The following is a 19,635-nucleotide window of genomic DNA, read 5'->3' on the forward strand; positions in this document are numbered from 1 at the left end:
TTTGACTTTTGTTCAAAATTCCTAAAAGTAATTACAAACATTGGTTCAGGAAGTTACTTTGGAATGAAATGGTTACTAGCGGTTGTCTCATACCAGCTTTATAAAGTGATATGAACAAAGCTTTTTAAAAAATTACTCTATACACTTCTTCTTTTCATTATTCAGTATTTTTTAAACTTCCTAAAAGTAATCAAAAGACTTGTTAATCAACTGTTTTAAGTACAATAACATTAAAAAATGTTTTTCTTCAAGGTTTATGCATTGCATCCTTTTACTTGTTTTTTAGCTAGGGTTAACTAATATATACTATAAATAAAGAAATAATTCTTCACAAACTAACACTCTGCACCATCTTTTATGCTAGCCTCCATGCATCCAGTTTTGAGTCATCTGATTCCAGGCCTATCTCTGGCACACGTCTTAGTCCACTAGAGCTGGTGAGTACTTTGTATAACCACCAGTAATTTATATTATGTTGTGAAATGAAATTGGCCAAAAACACTTGTAATCAGTACTTATATATGCTATGATAATTATCATGTACACCTAAATAGACTAATAATTTAATATGAAAGCAGATTCTTTTATATTGTTCAAATGTAATGGGTAATATCTAATGAAATACTTCTATAATTTACCTATAGTTTGATAATAAAGAAGAATTTTTAAAATATATAATAACTTGGTAAGCAATATTTCACAATATTTTTGCTTTCTTAGTTATACATATGTATTATTTTCTTAACAGTTATATATACAAAAATTAGATGTATAATTTATATTAAAGTTATATATCTTATACATATATAAAAATCATATATATTTATATGTAGTCTCTCTCTATATACATTTACATATAAATATATGTATTCAAAGATTTATTACAAAAAAACTAACAAAAATCCAGTGGTCTCCTGTCCCCTTGTTCTTCATTGTTCCCTCCTCAGTGGCTTTCACTTTAAGCTCTTTTGACACATCCTTTTAGGATTTACATCCAGACTTCCCAATGCCACACTGTCTTGCTGCTTTCTGACTTATGAGCTTGAGGAATTATCTAATGACTTCTAAGGAAGATGAAGATTTAGTTTCTGTCTGTCTTTTTGCCTCTTATCACAATGCGTTCACCTTTTCTATCCCCACTATTACTCCCATATAGATATAATTTTGGTTAGATCTGTTTTCTCTGACTGTGATTACATAAACCCTGTTCATAGCTGAGACTTGAATTAATGATAAATTCTCCTTTCCTGCACCACTTTTTGTTTTCCCTGGCATTAATAATTGCCTTACTTTTAAAGTTTTGTATTATTAGTATTTCAACCTCAAACTCTTCCCCAGTGGCCTTAATCACCTTCTATGTTCAGGCACATGAGGCATTCTATGGATTTACCTCCTTGGAGAACTCTTCACACGTCCTGCCCAACCACTTTCCCTGAGCACCTGGTGCACAGCTCTCCTGGGGTGCCCCTCACCATCCTCCTGGGGAGATGGCTTCTCCTTCTTGTGCTGGCTTTTTCCTGGTTCTTATGTCTCAAGTCCTCTTTCTTGATTTACTGTGGATTTGGTAGGGCATTCCCTCCTATACTTTCTTGAGAAAGGGTACATGGGAAGTAAATTATTTGAAACCTTGATTCCTGTTTTTTCTTCTCTGGGAGTTTGTAGGATGTTTCTCTTTGTTTCTAGTGTTCTGAAATTTAATAACAATGGTCCTTTGTGTGAGTCTATTTTTATCAATCATGCTGGGTACTTGAAGGGCCCTTTCAATGTGGAATTTCATGCCTTTCAGTAAACATGGATATTAATTGAATATTTAATATCATCATAGTGTCTTACCCACTTTTTTGTTCTGTTTGTTCTTTCTAGAATTTATTATTCAGATGTAGGACTTCCTGGCCGGGCGTGGTGGCTCACGCCTGTAATCCCAGTGCTTTGGCGGACCCAGGCAGGCAGATCACCTGGGGTCAGGAGTTCGAGACCATCCTGACCAACATGGTGAAACCCTGTCTCTACTAAAAATACAAAATTAGCTGGGCATGGTGGTGCATGCTTGTAATCCCAGCCACTAGGGAAGCTGAGACAAGAGAATTGCTTGAACTCGGGGGATGGAGGTTGCAGTGAGTTGAGATTGCACCATTGCACTCCAGCCTGGGCGACAAGAGCGAAACTCTGTCTCAAAAAAAAAAAAAAAAAAAAAGATGTAGGACTTTCTGGACTGACACTTCAGTTTTCTTATTTTCTCTCTTTTCTGTTTCACATCTTTTTATGGAAGAGACTGTATTCTGATCCCTTTATTGAGTTTTTTTTTTTCATTTCTGCTGTCATATTTTTAATTTTCAAAAGTTTTTTTCCCTCTACATTATCTCTTTGTATAGTAGTCTGTTCTTATTTCATGGTTGTAGCATGTTATCTGAGTATATTAGTGGTAGTTTTGATTTTTTAACTAAGTTTTCTTCTCCCTTTATAGTCTCTGCTGCATTTTTTTTTTACGTTTTTTCTTTTTATTAGTTTTCATCCACAAAATAAAATATTATGCTGTCACCTAAAATGATATTTTAGTAGAAGGATCAAATCTGGCCTGCTGCCTGTTTTTTTTTTTTTTTTTTTTTTTTTATACTTTAAGTTTTAGGGTACATGTGCACATTGTGCAGGTTAGTTACGTATGTATACATGTGCCATGCTGGTGCGCTGCACCCACTAACTCGTCATCTAGCATTAGGTATATCTCCCAATGCTATCCCTCCCCCTCCCCCCTCCCCACCACAGTCCTCAGAGTGTGATATTCCCCTTCCTGTGTCCATGTGATCTCATTGTTCAATTCCCACCTATGAGTGAGAATATGCGGTGTTTGGTTTTTTGTTCTTGCGATAGTTTACTGAGAATGATGGTTTCCAATTTCATCCATGTCCCTACAAAGGACATGAACTCATCATTTTTTATGGCTGCATAGTATTCCATGGTATATATGTGCCACATTTTCTTAATCCAGTCTATCATTGTTGGACATTTGGGTTGGTTCCAAGTCTTTGCTATTGTGAATAATGCCGCAATAAACATATGTGTGCATGTGTCTTTATAGCAGCATGATTTATAGTCATTTGGGTATATACCCAGTAATGGGATGGCTGGGTCAAATGGTATTTCTAGTTCTAGATCCCTGAGGAATCGCCACACTGACTTCCACAATGGTTGAACTAGTTTACAGTCCCACCAACAGTGTAAAAGTGTTCCTATTTCTCCACATCCTCTCCAGCACCTGTTGTTTCCTGACTTTTTAATGATTGCCATTCTAACTGGTGTGAGATGATATCTCATAGTGGTTTTGATTTGCATTTCTCTGATGGCCAGTGATGATGAGCATTTTTTCATGTGTCTTTTGGCTGCATAAATGTTTTCTTTTGAGAAGTGTCTGTTCATGTCCTTCGCCCACTTTTTGATGGGGTTGTTTGTTTTTTTCTTGTAAATTTGTTTGAGTTCATTGTAGATTCTGGATATTCTGTTGCATTTTTGTCTCTGCTTTTTACACTAGAGGCTTCCTCTGATGCCTCATGCTGTTTGTTTGGCTGTTCTTAAGAGTAGTGGCAGCCAGGCGCGGTGGCTCATGCCTGTAATCCCAGCACTTTGGGAGGTTGAGGCGGGCGGGTCACAAGGTCAGGAGACTGAGACCATCCTGCCTAACACGGTGAAACCCAGTCTCTACTAAAAATACAAAAAATTAGCTGGGCGTGGTGGCGGGTGCCTGTAGTCCCAGCTACTCAGGAGACTGAGGCAGGAGAATGGCTTGAACTGGGGAGGTGGAGCTTGCAGTGAGCCGAGTTCGTGCCACTGCACTCCAGCCTGGGCGACAGAGCAAGACTCCATCTCAAAAAAAAAAAAAAAAAAAAAAAGAGTAGTGGCATGTGGATTGAGGTTGGTCAACCTATAGGTGGTATCTACCCACACCTGTAGTTAGGGGGATCTGACTGGGCTGTGTTGTTGATGACACCCCAGTGGCAGTATCTTTAGGACTTTTCTTATGGGCTAGTCATATTCTCTGTAAAGAATTATCTTCCACGCTGTTTCCTGGATGTTAAAGTCTGGTTGCTAGCTTCCAGGTGCAGGAAGAAGGTGAGAATGCCCAGCATTTAGGATATATTCAGTTAACATCCATGTTTATAATAAGTACTCTGACCTCAACAATAAGGGTACTTACAGTAATAGTACCCTTACTTATTGACCTGAATTAAAGAAGACCCTCTGTTTTACCTTCTTTAGAGAATAAACCCATCTTCTTCTGGCTTTGGTAGCCTGACTGCATGGAGCTGGGAAGGATGGAATTACACAGAATTTCAGCTAATCCTCCTTACTTTAGCCACTCCTTCCCTTCTACCTCTGCTACCAGAAGTACTTGGTGATACCAGTTCCCTAGGCTTTATGAGATTGGTATGTTAGTCAAGCGCTTCTCAATTTCTGTTACTCTGTGTATGTGTGTATGTGTGTTTGTGTGTGTGTGTGCATGCACACGCATGTGCTTGTATGTTTGTTTGTTTTGGATGAACCATTTGAAAGTAAGTTGCAGACATTGTGATACTTCATCCACAAAAATTTAAGTGTGCATCTCATATGAACAAGGACAGTCTCCTACATAACCACGATACCATCATCATAGCTCAGAAAATTAACATTACTCAGTAATATCATTTAATGTATAGTCCATGTCCAAATGACCCCAATTGCCTCAAAATGTATCTTATATTTTTAAAGTATTTATCAGAATGCCTCTGTGAGGAAGATTATACTTGTTCATGTATTGCAGATGACAAAAATAAGATCCCAAGATAGCAAGCACGAACCAATATTGCAAGAAATAATTTGCCAGCTATTGTTGACACATGGCTTGTTAACGTCTACAACCTTGGGAACCACTTGGGTTTTGAGCCAGCTACAGCCTGAGGACCCAGTTCGGCAGCTCGGTGGCTCTACCTTATTGTAGAGTGGCTCTTTATTCTATGATTCTGTTGTTTGACTCCTGTAAATTGCTTTTAATATTACTGTAGTTTTTTGGGGACTCACTCAGTTTGGGACTCAGTTTGGGTTTACCCTTCCCTTAAAAAGAATCTCATTTTCTAGAGATAACCTGGTCCTTGTCAAACTGGTACAGTTCTTGGACTGCAGGATTAGCTATTGGGCTAAGACAAGATAGGCATTTATCTGTTTAGGGTCATTGAACTTAAATTTCCATACCTCTGAATGGTTGGGTGCTATGTTCACAGTAAAAGTAGACGGCTAGGCTCAGTGGCTCATGCATGTGATCCCAGCACTATGGGAGGCTGAAGTGGGCAGATCACCTGAAATCATGAGTTTGAGACCAGCCTGGCCAACATGGTGAAACCCCGTCTCTACTAAAAATATAAAAATTAGCCAGGTGTGGTGGCACATGCCTGTAACCCCAGCTACTCTGGAGGCTGAGGCAGGAGAATCACTTTAACCCAGCAGGCAGAGGTTGCAGTGAGCCAAGATTGTGCCACTGCACTCCAACCTGGGTAATAGAGTGAGACTCATCTCAAAAAAAACAAAACAAACAAACAAAACCAAAAAGCAAAGTAAAAGTAGTCTAAGAAGTTCCCATTTTAAGGAAAGTGACTGCTTAATTTGAGATTGTAGTTGTTGTTGTTATTGTGGATTATGTGAGGGTCTTAAGTACATTTCATTTTAAATAGTAATTAAAATTTGGGGCCCCCAGTCAAAAAATTCTGAAAATGGCCCCATGCTACCTGACCTTCCACCTTTTTTCTTCTTTATCACTTCATTTTTTTAAAGGACTCTTTGCCTCTGATAACCACTAAATTGGCAAAGGGCAGAGATAGGGGAAGGGAGAGGGAGTGGAGAGAAGGAGATAACTGGAGAGGGAGTGGCGGAGGAGTGTCTCACAGTTAAGGGACACATTTGCTGAAAGAGTTTGTGAGGACCTAACCAGTTGAATCTCAGTGCATTTTGGATCTAGGACACTTTTCAGACCAGTTTGCCTTTTAACAATTCCTCCACCAGCAGTCAGTCAGGGAACAGGGACTCAGACAGCAGCCTTTCAGCTCCTACACTGAGCAGATTAGCTCAACGCTGCTTTTGTACAGCTGCCCTCTCTCTTTCTCCCCATCCTATCTGGCATGTGCTCCCCACTCACCCTCCAGTGGGCAATGGGCTGCCCACACTCAGGACTGCCCAGTGCTTCTGAGAAGAGGAAGAGCTGACGCTTGTGGTTCCTGATTGCTCAGGCCCTGCCCTCCAGCCCGACTTGCCCAGGGGGTTCCTGTTAGCAGAAACACTCTGATTTGTAGGGGTTTTTTTGTTTGTTTGTTTTGTTTTTTCTGAGACAGAGTCTTGCTCTGTCACCCAGGCTGGAGTTCAATGACATGATCTTGGCTCAGTACAGGTGTGCACCACCACACCTGGCTAATTTTTGTAATTTTAGTAGAGATTGGGTTTCATCATGTTGGCCAGTCTGGTCTCAAACCCCTGGCCTCAAGTGATCCCCCCACCTTGGCCTCCTAGAGTGCTGGGACTACAGGCATGAACCACCATGTCCGCCTGATTTGTTGTCTTTCATTAACGTTTATATCTACCTGCTATATAGGTGTGCCGGTTTACATCTTTTTTCCTTCTTAGCAGCTCCCAGCTGCTCCACAAGAGCACTGAGACCTGGGGCAGTTGGGTGATAGTTACTCCATTTTTCTTCTACTCTAGTTAGATGGTGTTCAAATTTCGTTCACACAGAGATAACCGCTCTCTTGCTTTGAATTGTATAAAGTCAGAAAAGAGATGTGACCATGTGAATACACAGGAAGTGTTGTCTTTCATCATTATTTTAGTCAACAAAATAGAATTTTCTTGGTTTCCTAAACTTACCGAGTCCAGTGATGTAAACCCCAAATGTTTTTGTTCAACTTTTTATTGACACAGAAGAATTCAGCTTGATACATTTACACAAACTAAACACACTCAGTAACCAGCATTCAAAAGGAAAAAATAGATCGCTGCCAACATCGTCAAATTGATCATTTCTGGGCTCAGAATCCGCCACCATGGCCCCTCTCAGCCACTGCCTCCTCTGGGCAACTACCAGCCCCGCTTCTAACAGCGTGGATTAGTTTGAGCCACATAACCAAGCTCCAGGTAATTGATAAGTGAAACAAAATTTAATATTTTTAAAAGAAAGGGACCTAGGAACTCATATAAACCTTGGGGATGGGCGATCCAGGGTAAGACAAGTAGAGTAGAGCCAAAGCAGTGTTTTTTCTTTCACAATTGCTGAAGCAAACAGTGACATTACAACAGTGAGTCACATGCCAAGAGTGACAGAGGACCCCAGTGTACCTGTGGAGAAAATCATAGTAATAGAAATGCACACAGAACTGCTGCGTCACAAAGGTTCTGTGCTTGTGTGATTTTTTTTTCTTTTTTTTTTTTTGAGATGGAGTCTTGCTCTGTCACCAGGCTGGAGTGCAGTGGCATGATCTCAGCTCACTGCAACCATTGCCTCCCGGGTTCAAGTGATTCTCCTGCCTCAGCCTCCCGAGTAGCTGGGACTACAGGCGCCCACCACCATGCCCAGCTAATTTTTGTATTTTTAGTAGAGACGGGGTTTCACCATGTTGGCCAGAATGGTCTCGATCTCTTGACCTTGTGATCCACCCGCCTTGGCCTCCCAAAGTGCTGGGATTACAGGCATGAGCCACCACGCCTGGCGGCTTGCGAGAATGTTTAATATTTGCTTTCTGACTTTCAAGGTGTCTTTTGTTGCGTGTGTGTGTTTGTGTGTGTGTGTTCTGCTGCTTTACAGATTAAATTGTGAGCACCTTTCTGGGGTGAGATGTCCTGAACTCCCTTTTCCAGTTGTCACATAGGATCGGGGGAGACCCTGTTGGGTGATCTGGAAGAGCCAGGGCAGAAATTGGCCAAGGTGACGGTGCTTGGAAGAATCGTGGTCAACCTGATGGATACCTTAAACGTTCTATGTATTGTGTCTTCTTTGACGGGGTTGTCCTATGGAAATAGACTGTGTGTCCTCAATGGACTCTAACAGGTCCACCAGCCAGAACAGACCTTAAAATATGACTGTGTCTGTGTCCTTGATTATACTCAAGTCATGGGTTAGTGTCAGGAAACAAAATGTGAGGTAGTTAATATTCTCAAGTGAATTTTTTTTTTTTTTTTTTTTGAGACAGAGTCTCCCTCTGTCACCTGGGCTGGAGTGCAGTGGTGCAACCTCCACCTCCCAGGTTCAAGCAATTCTCCTGCCTCAGCCTCTTGAGTAGTTGGGACTACAGGCATGCACAACCATGCCTGGGTAATTTTTGTATTTTTAGTAGAGATGGGGTTTCATCATGTTGGCTAGGCTGGTCTTGAACTCCTGACCTCAGGTGATCCACCCGCCTCAGCCTCCCAAAGTGCTGGGATTACAGGCATGAGCCACCGCACCTAGCCCTCAGGTGAAAATTTAAACTTACTTGCAACATTCTCTGATTTCTAAAATTATTCAAATTTTATAAGAGAAACATGTTTGCTGTTTTTCTTTATAAAAGTCATTTTACTCCACAGTGTGAAAGAACATTTTGTAGAACTTGGCATAAAAGAAATTGCTGAGTCATTTAGTTGTTTTCTCTTAAAGAATTAAAAATGCTTTACATATGTCACTTTATATTCTAAGTAGTCCCATGAGATGCGTGTTTAAATGGGACACATAATTTATTAAATGTCAGTAGTAAAATGGAACCGAATTTTTATTATATACAGTTACTAATTTTGCACTAAGAAAATAATGCCTTTTATTGAGGAGCATTTGTGGGACTTTTATCTTGCCCTGCAGAGAAAATTCGGTGACTCTCTTTTGGGGAAATTTGCTTTCCAAACCATATTTTCACTCTTTATAAAATCTTTTGGCTGAGTGTGGTAGCTCATGCCTGTAATTCCAGCACTTTGGGAGGCCAAGGCAGGAGAGCTTTTGAGCTCAGGAGTTTGAGACCAGCCTGGGCCACATAGGGAGACCCTGTCTCTACAAAAAATAAAAAATTAGCTGGGTGTGGTGGTGCATGCTTGTAGTCCCAGCTACTCAGGAGGCTGAGGCTGGAGAATTGCATGAGACCAGGAAGTCAAGGCTGTGGTGAGCCATGATCGTACCACTGCACTCCAGCCTGGGTGACAGAATGAGACCCTGTCTTAAAAAAAAAAAAAAAAAAAAAAGATCTCTCATTTAGTACAGTTTGGGTGTCTGTAGAAGGAGCTGTTTACTTTGTCTGCATGATTGTTAGTTGACAGATTTCTTGATCTTTGTTTCAGTTTCAGGGTACCTGCAGAATACAGACATTTTGAGTTAAGAAAACCACACGTCTATCTTCAAAATTGAGATTACCCTCTATATTTCATTTTTCATAATTGCACAGAAAACACCTATTTTCCTGTATTACAGTCTTAGCTTTTCTGTTCCTATTAGCTTCATGGCCTAAGTAACATTCCTATGATTATTTTGCAACAAAGTGGGGAGGCTAAAAAGTAAAGTGATTACTTGTTAAACAAATATAGTGCAACTTATGCAGACAAACAAGTGTTACCTCCTTCAGAACAGACCCCTCAGAATCCAATATCTTAATTCTAACAAGCCTGCGTCAGAGGCTAGGGCCTTGACTATGAGAGGAGTTAAAAGTAACTTGGAACCAAACCTGATAAATAAGGGGCGAGCAACTTACATGGGCAAGGGAACTGGCATTTCTTGAGCTTCCATAATAGGAATTGTGTTTATGGGAATGGCCCTGTAAGAAGGGGACTACTGTCTCTGTGTTATAGCTGGGCAGTTTCAGAGAAGTAAATGGCCTGCACAAGTTCACATAACTAGTGAGTGGGTCCTTCTCCAGGTCTCCAAAAGTGATTTATGCTTTCTTCCATATTATGATGATTATTTTATTTACTGTTTTTTTCTAACTGTGTTAGAAAAATGTGTCTTTAATATCACAGAACAATTTTTTTGGTCTGGTTTATAAATCGATCCTAAATACAAATGAACAAGAGGAAATAAACATTTTGAAGAATGTCATCATTATTGAAATGAACAACTTCTTGGAAGGAACACCCTAATATAGATGTCTATGTTCTATTCATGTATGTGAGAAAACAAGTGTTTGGGATTATGCGTCATACGTGATAAATGACATCACCCAATTTTCCAAATTATATGACTTGAATTTCACACTGGATGTTTCAAAAATTTGTTGATTAACTTATTGGATAGTGACTCACTCATTCACATGTTATAGAAGTGACTTTAGGAATGTTAACTTGATTATTTTTGGTTAGAGCTAAAAGCACTTGCTGCCATAAGGTTGTTCTTTCATAGGCAAATAACTGTGCTGACATTGGAGGCAGGAAGGATAAGACAACCAGGCAACTGTAAAACTAGGAGCTTAGTCACCCTATGAGGGTCTGGCACCAGGTCAGAGGCCACTCAGATTAGAGGGAGTTCTGGGTGGCACAGAACTTGGTGCAGGTGTTTTTTTAAAAGTTTTTAAGGAATTAGAATTTTGTTAGTAATGTTCCTCTACTAAGAGTATCAGCATCGACACTTAAGAAAAGATGGGGGAGGATGTGAGGGCGATCTGGCTGCGACATCTGTCACCCCATTGATCGCCAGGGTTGATTCGGCTGATCTGGCTGGCTAGGCGGGTGTCCCCTTCCTCCCTCACCGCTCCATGTGCATCCCTCCCGAAGCTGCGCGCTCGGTCGAAGAGGACGACCATCCCCGATAGAGGAGGACCGGTCTTCGGTCAAGGGTATACGAGTAGCTGCGCTCCCCTGCTAGAACCTCCAAACAAGCTCTCAAGAAAAGATGGGGGAAAAATAGGGAGTATCAGCATAGAATTTCTGAGATGTAAAAAATAAAACATTTTCAGCTGGGCACAGTGGCTCACGGCTGTAATCCCAGCACTTTGGGAGGCCAAGGCAGGTGGCTCACCTGAGGTCAGGAGTTCGCGACCAGTCTGACTAACAGGGTGAAACCCTGTCTCTACTAAATACAAAAAAAAAAAAAAATTAGCCAAGTGTGCTGGTGCATGCCTGTAATCCGAACTACTTGGGAGGCTGAGACCGGAGAATCGCTTGAACCTGGGAGGCGGAGGTTGCGGTGAGCCAAGATCGTGCCATTGCACTCCAGCCTGGGTGACAAGAGTGAAACTCCATCTCAAAATAAATAAATAAATCAATAAATAGAAACAAAACACTTTCATAAGTCCAAGACAACTTTTTGCTTTTATGTTTTATGACTTTTTCACCTAACTTATTTAAAAATTTTGATATCATTAAAAAAATACATTTGTGGCATCCAAAATATGTAAATGTACCACTTACATTCCACATAATTCTTGGTACATGTAGGTACTCAATAAATGTTTTCTGGACTGAATTGAACTCAGAAATTTTTAAACCATGTTGAATATGCTATATGTAATTTTGTAGTCTTTTTTTCCCCGGGGGGGTGGGTGGGATGGAGTCTTGCTCTGTCACCCAGGCTGGAGTGCAGTGGTGCAGTCTTGGCTCACTGCAATCTCCAACTCCTGGGTTCAAGCAATTCTCCTGCCTCAGCCTACTGAGTAGCTGGGACTACAAGCATGCGCCACCATGCCCAGCCAATTTTTGTATTTTTAGTGGAGATGGGGTTTCACCATATTGGTCAGGCTGGTCTTGAACTCCTGACCTCAAGTGATCCACCTGCCTCGGCCTCCCAAAGTGCTGGGATTGCAGGCATGAGCCACTGCGCCTGGCCAATTTTGTAGTCTTTTATACAGATAATATCTGTTTGCTAGCATGGGTAAACTGTTTTACTCAAGTATGGTAATAGCACAGCAGAGTAGTTAATACAATATGATTAAGAAAAACAATTAAAAAGTGCTTTATGTATACATATATCACATTATGTAAGATGGGCCAGTGAGCTGGTAGAATCAGGAAGCCAAGATGAAGGCAGGCAGATAGGCCTTGTGCTCTTCTGGAAGGGTTGTGGCCAGCTCTGAGGTAAGTGTTATTTGAGATGCAGAAAGTCATTCCAGTTATTTAAAAAAATCTCTTTCCAGAAACCGAAAGTTCCAGCATCTCCCACCAGAGAGGAGGATTCCTGCTTTTCCTTTCCTAAGCCCCCAGTGGACCCTGCGAAGATTAGAAGAGTAAGCAACGCCAGGGCTCGCTTATTCAGGGCTGCCTCCCAGCGGGCCCTTCTGCCGGACAGATCCCTTCCTCCCTCCAACTGTAAGGCCATGTAACATCCTGTAATCTCTGGGGACAGGCGTGCTTCTTGAATTTGCACACAAAAGCTATTTTTATATGATTTTTCCTAACCCTGAATGATTTTTATATTAACTAAGAGTTAGTTAATATTGGGCAAAAGCTGGCTAAGAAACATTGTTCATATATTTTTCTGGGTGCTTATAAGGAATACCTAAATATTACAGTTGGTAGGAAAAGAAAATTAGGATAAGTGACTGGGCGCAGTGGCTCATGCCTGTAATCCCAGCACTTTGGGAGGCCAAAGCGGCCAGATCACCTGAGATGAGGAGTTCGAGACCAGCCTGGCCAACATGGTAAAACCCTGTCTCTACTAAAAATACAAAACTTAGCTGGGTGTGGTGGCATGTGCCTGTAATCCCAGCTACTCGGGAGGCTGAGGCAGGAGAAGTGCTTGAAACCAGGAGGTGGAGGTTGCAGTGAGCTGAGATCGTGCCACTGCACCCCAGCCTGGGTGATGAGCAAGAGTGTCTCAACAAAAAAGAAAAAAGAATATTAGGATAAGTATTCCCTAGTGGATGGTTCATGTATATCAGAAATAAATGATTTTTAAATTAGAGTTCAAAAAGTTGTTAATTTTATTAGAAATTAATGAAAATGATAAGATTCTTATAATGCACATTAAGCTTATTTCCTTGAGAATGCCCTTCTGATCCCATGTGAGCATGTAAGCAAAATTTGAATGGGACTTCTCCTACTGCCTGAGAATTGCTGCCAGGCACCTAAACCTGGGAACAGAGAGGCTAAAGATCACAGCCTGAGGAGTCCCACCAACAATTGGAATCACTCCCCATCCAGGGCATACTAAGGGTTTCTCAAACTGTGGAAAAGGACCCAGAAGTGGGATGACAATCAATTTAGTGGATCACACCAGCATTTTTAAAAAATGAAGTAGAATAGAATATAATAGAAAATGTCAGAATACATGACACACGATAGGGGGAAGTTTTGCTTCAAGAGACTTTACTTCGGTCTTCAGTGTGTGTTCAGGGTCATATTACAAACTGATTTCTGACTGTGTGTGGTCAAAAAAAGTTGGGAAACCACTTTACCAGGAGCTGACAGAACTGGTTCTCCCTCCATCAACAAGATTTGATGAAGAGAGATAGGCTTACAGTCACAGAGAATTGGGGAGAGCCTGGAAGATACATACCAAATATCACAGCCCCCACCTGAGCATCATACTTGATGGACAAGTATTTTTTTTTAATTCATTTCCAACATTTAAAAGGTAGAAGAATCTCATGGAAGAATCCAGATTTATGACTTCTTGTGAAAAATCAGAAAATCTGGCAACACTGGGTCCCCATTCCATGCGGCCACAATGGGGCATGATTGGAGCTGAGTGGTACCTCCATTCTGTGGCCAGGATATGATCTGCAGTCACCATGTCCCCAGCCTGTGCCATTCACTTGCCTATGTGGTCCCTGATGTGGCTGAAGAGTTAGAATAAAGGAGTAAAAGAAAGAAAGAGAGAGAGAGAGAGAGAAAGAAAGAGAGAGAAAGAGAGAGAGAGAAAGAGAAAGGAAGGAAGGTAGGAAAGAAGGGAGGGAAGGAGAGAGGGAAGGAGGAAAGGAAAGAAAAAAGGAAAGAAGGAAAGAAAAAGAAGAGGGAGGGAGGAAGGAAGGAAGAAAAGAGAAGAGAAAAGACAAGACAATGAGGATGTGCAGGGTGTGTACCTCATGCTGTGATGCCGTGACCAAGTAGATCATCAGGCAACTTGCTTTACCTTGATGTCCCGATTTGTTTCCTTTCTTACACTGCCAGTCGGTCTGATATTTATCAAACTCCTACTAAGTGCCAGGCACCATTCTAGGCCAACGAAGTTCTGTCCTCAGAGAACTTACAATCTAGTGAGAGGAGATAGACAATGACAGGAGAACAAATAAGTAAGAGAATTTGAGTGCTGATGAATGCTCTGAAGAAGATAAACAAGATAATGGACTCGAGAGTGACTGTGGTGGGGTAATTTGCTTTAGCTCAGGTGTCTCTGAAAGGTATCTTTGAGGAGCTGGCAGCCGAATAGGAAGGTGCCTCATGAGAAGGAGGCAGCCATGTAAAAATCCATGGACCAAGTGTCCACATGGAAGGAAAAGCGAATGCAATGACCGGGCACGAGAGCAAGTGCTGGTGGTGGAGGACCTGGAGGTCCAGTGGCTGGAAAGTGGCTGATCAAGGGAAGTTGGAGAGAGCTGAGGCCACAGAACTGCCCAGGGCCTCAGAATATGGAAAACACACCCAGCTGTGTTTTACTTGTAGTGAAAAGATAGGGTTTACCAAGGGGAGAGACAATGTGATGTAGGTTTTTTCACCAACAGCAGTTCTCAACTGTAGCTGCCCCTGAGAATCACCTGAGGAGCTTTTCAAACGCTCCCCCCGCAACCCGAGTCCCGTGTCAGCTCAGGTAAATCAGAAAGGGTTGGTAATTGCAGGAACAAAGGGCTTGCCAAGATGAGAGGGGCTGGGACCTGGAGGTGAAGGGCACTTCTTATGAACAGGATGGCAGGATTGGTGCAAGGACTCCTACCTTGTTTTTTATTCTGTGTTCTTGCTTGTGAGGTTGAATACTGTGTGTGTGTTTCATGTATTTTTAACTTTTGGGAGTGCACGCTAGAAAACCCTGCTGCTTGCTGAGGTACACACTGATGTGAAAGTGACCACAGAGATGAATGCTTTGCCCACCATCCCCCTCCTCAGTGCTTCCCCAGTGGCTTAGCTCCTTCCCCGCTGGGGTACCTGACTGTTGTCTGCATGCTCTGGGAGGTGCCCTCTGCAGCTGTGATATCCCAGCACTGAGGCCAGCTTCACACCTCCAAGGTGCACTGAAGCATGTTTTCATCGTGGTTCTTTTATCCACCCTGTTTGCAGTCACCCCTCTTCACCATTCAGGTCATCCCTGAGGTCTGGGCCAGCATTCAGGAAATACTGGCAGCAAAAAGTCATTGTTATTTTAAAAGCACATGTCATCCAATTATAAAGTTATAAAAAATATTTGAGCTCTCCAGCCTTGGAATCATTGTCATTTGTATAAGAGCTCCCTGGGTTTCATTTCAGATCTTCTCTATTGTTTAGAAGAGGTAGGCTTTGTGGAGTAACTGAGGCTGTAGAAATGGAGGGCATCCCTTTGTTTGCTGTGAAGTCATTTGTGGCTGATGCTACCCCACAGGCAGGGCCAGGGTGTGGTGGCAGGTTTGGAATTCCTGCTTTAAGACAGTGAAAGAGGAAGAGATTTGTGTAGTCATCTCCAAAAGGCCAGCAGTATAACTGCTTTGCGTTCACACAGGGTTTTTGGCTGGAGGTGGCACTGCTGCGAATGCTTCCCCAGTTATTCAAGCCAGACAAGAGGCCTGAGAGCAGTACCACCTCCTCAGCCATCCCTGTCACACTCTCCGTCACCAAGCCCTACACGTGCTTCCTGACTAGCTCTTGAGTCTGCATTCTCCCTCACCACTGCCATGCTGCCTCCATCCCTCTTGCCTCATCCTGTTTTGCTGCTCTTAAACCACCGTCTGCTCACTGGGGTGCTGTGATGGTCTGCAGGTGGGTGGATGCGAGGCCCTCAGCCAGAGGAACAGCCAGTGGAGCCTGAGGATGCTGAGCTCCCAACACGACATGGCTGTGAGCAGCAGCCTTATCCCTTTATCCCAGGGGACCATGAAAAATGATGATTTTCTGTGTGTTCCATAAAGCACAAGAGGTCGGGAAGCAAATAAAGATCAGATTGCACCACCCTCTTGCTGAAAACCCTTCAGAGGCCCCGTTGTGCTTACAGAAGTGTTTGCCAAACTGAGTTCCAGGGAACTCCAGGGAACACTTTTGGCAAAATGTTAATAGCTTCTCTTTGGAAAAAGGGTTCAGTGCTCAAATAGGTCAGGGAAACACTGCCTACCCCTCATCTTCTTGGAGAGTCTCTGCACATGAGTGTATTAAAGTGTTGGTGGAGAAATCTGTTTAATTTTAATTCAACACAGCATTTCACAAACCTGCTGGACTGTGGGATCTGTCTTTTGGGAACACAATTTGGGAAACACTAGCCTACTGTAGAAGTTGGCAAACTTTTTCTGTAAAGGGCCAGATAGTGAATATTTTAGACCTGGTCCTTATGGTCTCTGCTCAGCCTCCTCCGTTTTGTATTGTAGCATGGAAGCAGCCATCCACCAATTTATGGCCACTGAAACTTGAATTTCATGTAATTTTCACTTGTCACAAAATATTGTTCTTTGATTTTTTTTCTAACCATTTAAAAATACAAAAACTGTTCTTAGTTTGCAGGCTATACGAAAATGAGATAGGGCAGATTTGGTGGGGTTTGTAGTTTGCTGAGCTCTGGTGGGGGTGGCGGGGGATGACGTCCCAGCACCTCCAAGTGCACAGCTGTGTTGTGATCCAGCCCCAGCGTAACATTCCAGGCCCTACTCACGCCTGTCCTGGGCCTGCCCCCTCACGGTGGGTGCACCGGCAGGGTGGAACCCCTTGTTGTTCACCACACCCACCCTGCTGTTTGAAGCCTCAGGGAGAACCTATGTAATTTGCTGGGTCCAATGCTGAATGGAAATGTGGGGCCCTTTGTTCAAAAATTATTAAGAGTTTCAAGATAGCCACAGCAGAGCCTTAAAACAAGTATAGGCCGTTCTAAAACTGGGGCCCTGCCTGACTGTACTGGCAATACACACTTGAAGCTGGCTTTCACTCCAGACTTTTGTTCTCTTTTCTTCAAGCTGTTTACGTCTTATTAACCATTCAAAATGCTTCTCAGCCCCCACCTCCTCTGTGAAGCTTTCTCTGACCAACTCCCAACCCCTCAAGCTTTCTCCACTCTCTCTGCCCCCTCCTTACCTGGCTGGGGTCACACTGGGCTTCATTTATCTCTTTACACATCTGCCCCCTTTGTCTCCCCTGCTAGATAGAGCAACGTCATTAAGAAAAGTGTTTTTCTCTGTTTGTTGCCCAAGAGCCTATTACAGGGTGTGGTATATAACAGGTATCAAATAAATATTTGTGAACCTGAACTGGTCCTGTGTGGTAAGGCTGCTGGGAGCTGTCTCCTTTTGAAGTTTACCCACGATCCATTACAAAATTCATATAATGTGCTGCAACTGTCTACCGAGAAGATACAGACCATAGTTACACATGCTCAGTTTCATCGAGGACATTCATCAGGAATGAGAGTGAGCCCCGCAGGGCAGCTCTTCGTTGTAGTAATAACTGACAAGCTTACTCCAGTAGATTTGAAGATAGACAGGTATAGCTCCTTGACCTATATGTATGGTTGGGTTTCCCTTCTAGAAGCTCCATGATGGCTGGGACTTGTTCACCATGGCTTCACCCGTGCAGTAAACAGCACCTGGCACATAGTCGTGGGTGCTTAATAAATATTCAGGGAGTGAATGAATGAGAGAAACGAATGCTAAAAGATAACGGTAGGCTAAAAATACTTTGTAATCGGAAACAGAATGTGTGCTTCATAATTCAGTAGTAAAGTCATTTAAGGTGGTGTGGTGATATGGAGAGAGCCCTAGCCCAGAAGTCAGGATTCTTGGGTTCCAATAATCATGACAATAACTTCTAGGTTTTGAGCGTGCTAGCACCATGTGAGTCACTTTACTAGGCCACATCATTTAAAATCTCACCACATCCCCAAGAGGTGGGGACCATGGAAGGTGGTGTGAATTGAGCATCCACATCACAGAGTGGGTGCCCTGGGGGGCCTGCACTCGAACCCAAGTCTGAGCCAAAGCCTGTGTTCTTCCCACCCTGTGGTCCTGGCTCTCCCTGTGACCTTAGACAGGACATTTAATCTTTGGGTTCTCAATTTTCTCATCTTAAAAAAAAAAAAAAAGAAGCCTAGACTCTCTAAGGTTCCTTTCAGTTTTAGAATTTAGCGTTTTGAAAGCAGGGAGTTTGGTCAGAGGGGTAGAATAGGTGGTTTTGTTATTTAGTTTTTATTGGTTTGTTGGTTTCTTAGTAAGTACAGAAAAGGAAAGGAAACCTTGAGTCATTTTGAAAAATCTTGCAAAACAGTAAGTATTTTTCTACATGAAGCTCATCCCCACCCCCGCACGCTGTATTATGGGAGATTTACTCTCTTCCCCTTTAACAAAATGTTTTCTCACAGACTACAGCCTTGTAGCAGCATGGACAATAAGCTATTCCTAATACCAATTTGCTGATAAGGGAAATGTTATATTATTATATGTCTAAGAATCTGCAGTCATGAGCAAAAAGGATATCTTCTTGCAACTCTGTCTTATACCTCTTTAGAGGTATGTTTCAATGCCCTCTCCTTTCCATTGCAGAGTAGTGTGGTCTACTAGGCTAGGCCTCCACAATCCACCCCTCACCCCTCTAATCACCTCTCCTCCTCTTCGCCTTCTTGCACACTGCATTCCTGCTATTCCTTGAGCACCCCAGGCACAGTGGGTGCTGAAGAGTCCCCCACTTCAGCCTACCTTAGAGCCTCCATATCAGCTGGTCTCTGTGCTGAAAATACTGGCCCTGGTGGCTGGATGCCTCACCCCATAAAGGGTTTGTCCTCCCTACCCTGCTGTACCCACCCTATTCCCAATCCCCTTGAGCCTTCCCTACTTTTATACTTTGCTTTTTTTCCATAGCACTTATTATCTTATAACATGTCGTATACCTTATTTATTATGGTTATTGCTTATTTTCTGTTGATTAGGATGTAAGCCCTGTGAGATCAGAGATCTATTTTGATGCACACCAAGTACCTAGGACAGTGTTTGACATGGGGGAGCCACTCAGTAAATATTTTTTGAATGAAAAATTATGTGATCAAATTCAGGAGGAAGAGCTGCTGTTATGGGCCACGCAAGTACTTACGTGGACTAGGTAGTTTATGAGCCTGAAGTTGAGTGTTTGCCTTCAAGTAGACTCTAAGCTGGTAGAGATAAGATTCTATACATTTTTACCTACAGAATTGATGGTGCCAGACTTAAGATACTGGTCTTGTGTATGCTCAGAAAGGCTTTGGCCATAAAATTCCAGACTTAATTATAAGCAATGTATAACTTTTAAATCATATAAATCCTTAGATTGAAAAATAACATTGAAAGGTAGTGATTCCTAAAATAAGAATACTTCAACAAAATATTTTCTTGGTTATATTGCAGCAAAGAAGACAGTGGAATCCAAAGAAACAGTTATGATGGGGGACTCTATGGTGAAAATAAATGGGATTTATTTAACAAAATCAAATGCTATTTGCCACTTAAAGAGTCACCCACTTCAGCTAACTGATGATGGAGGCTTCAGTGAAATAAAGGAGCAAGAAATGTTCAAAGGAACAACATCTTTACCATCTCATCTCAAGAGTGGAGG

At 42.3% G+C, this 19,635-nt stretch overlaps 1 protein-coding gene across 12 annotated transcripts in view; it reads left to right on the top strand.

Annotated features, from left to right (window-relative positions):
• Window positions 1-19,635, top strand: part of ARMC2 (armadillo repeat containing 2) — a 126,314-nt gene that overhangs the window by 9,441 nt on the left and 97,238 nt on the right. For 7 of the 12 annotated variants that reach the window (XM_003805526.6, XM_055114016.2, XM_034962662.3 and 4 more), the window contains exons 3-5: window positions 365-437; window positions 12,090-12,261; window positions 19,428-19,635. In XM_003805526.6, the coding sequence (XP_003805574.3) occupies window positions 365-437; window positions 12,090-12,261; window positions 19,428-19,635 (453 nt within the window). Of the gene's footprint in view, window positions 1-364; window positions 438-4,251; window positions 4,420-12,089; window positions 12,262-19,427 lie in introns of those variants that run through there. The other 5 variants (XM_055114005.2, XM_055114008.2, XM_055114011.2 and 2 more) reach the window with 3 other exon arrangements.

Source organism: Pan paniscus, chromosome 5 (genome assembly GCF_029289425.2).
Source record: "Pan paniscus chromosome 5, NHGRI_mPanPan1-v2.0_pri, whole genome shotgun sequence".
NCBI lineage: Eukaryota > Metazoa > Chordata > Mammalia > Primates > Hominidae > Pan > Pan paniscus.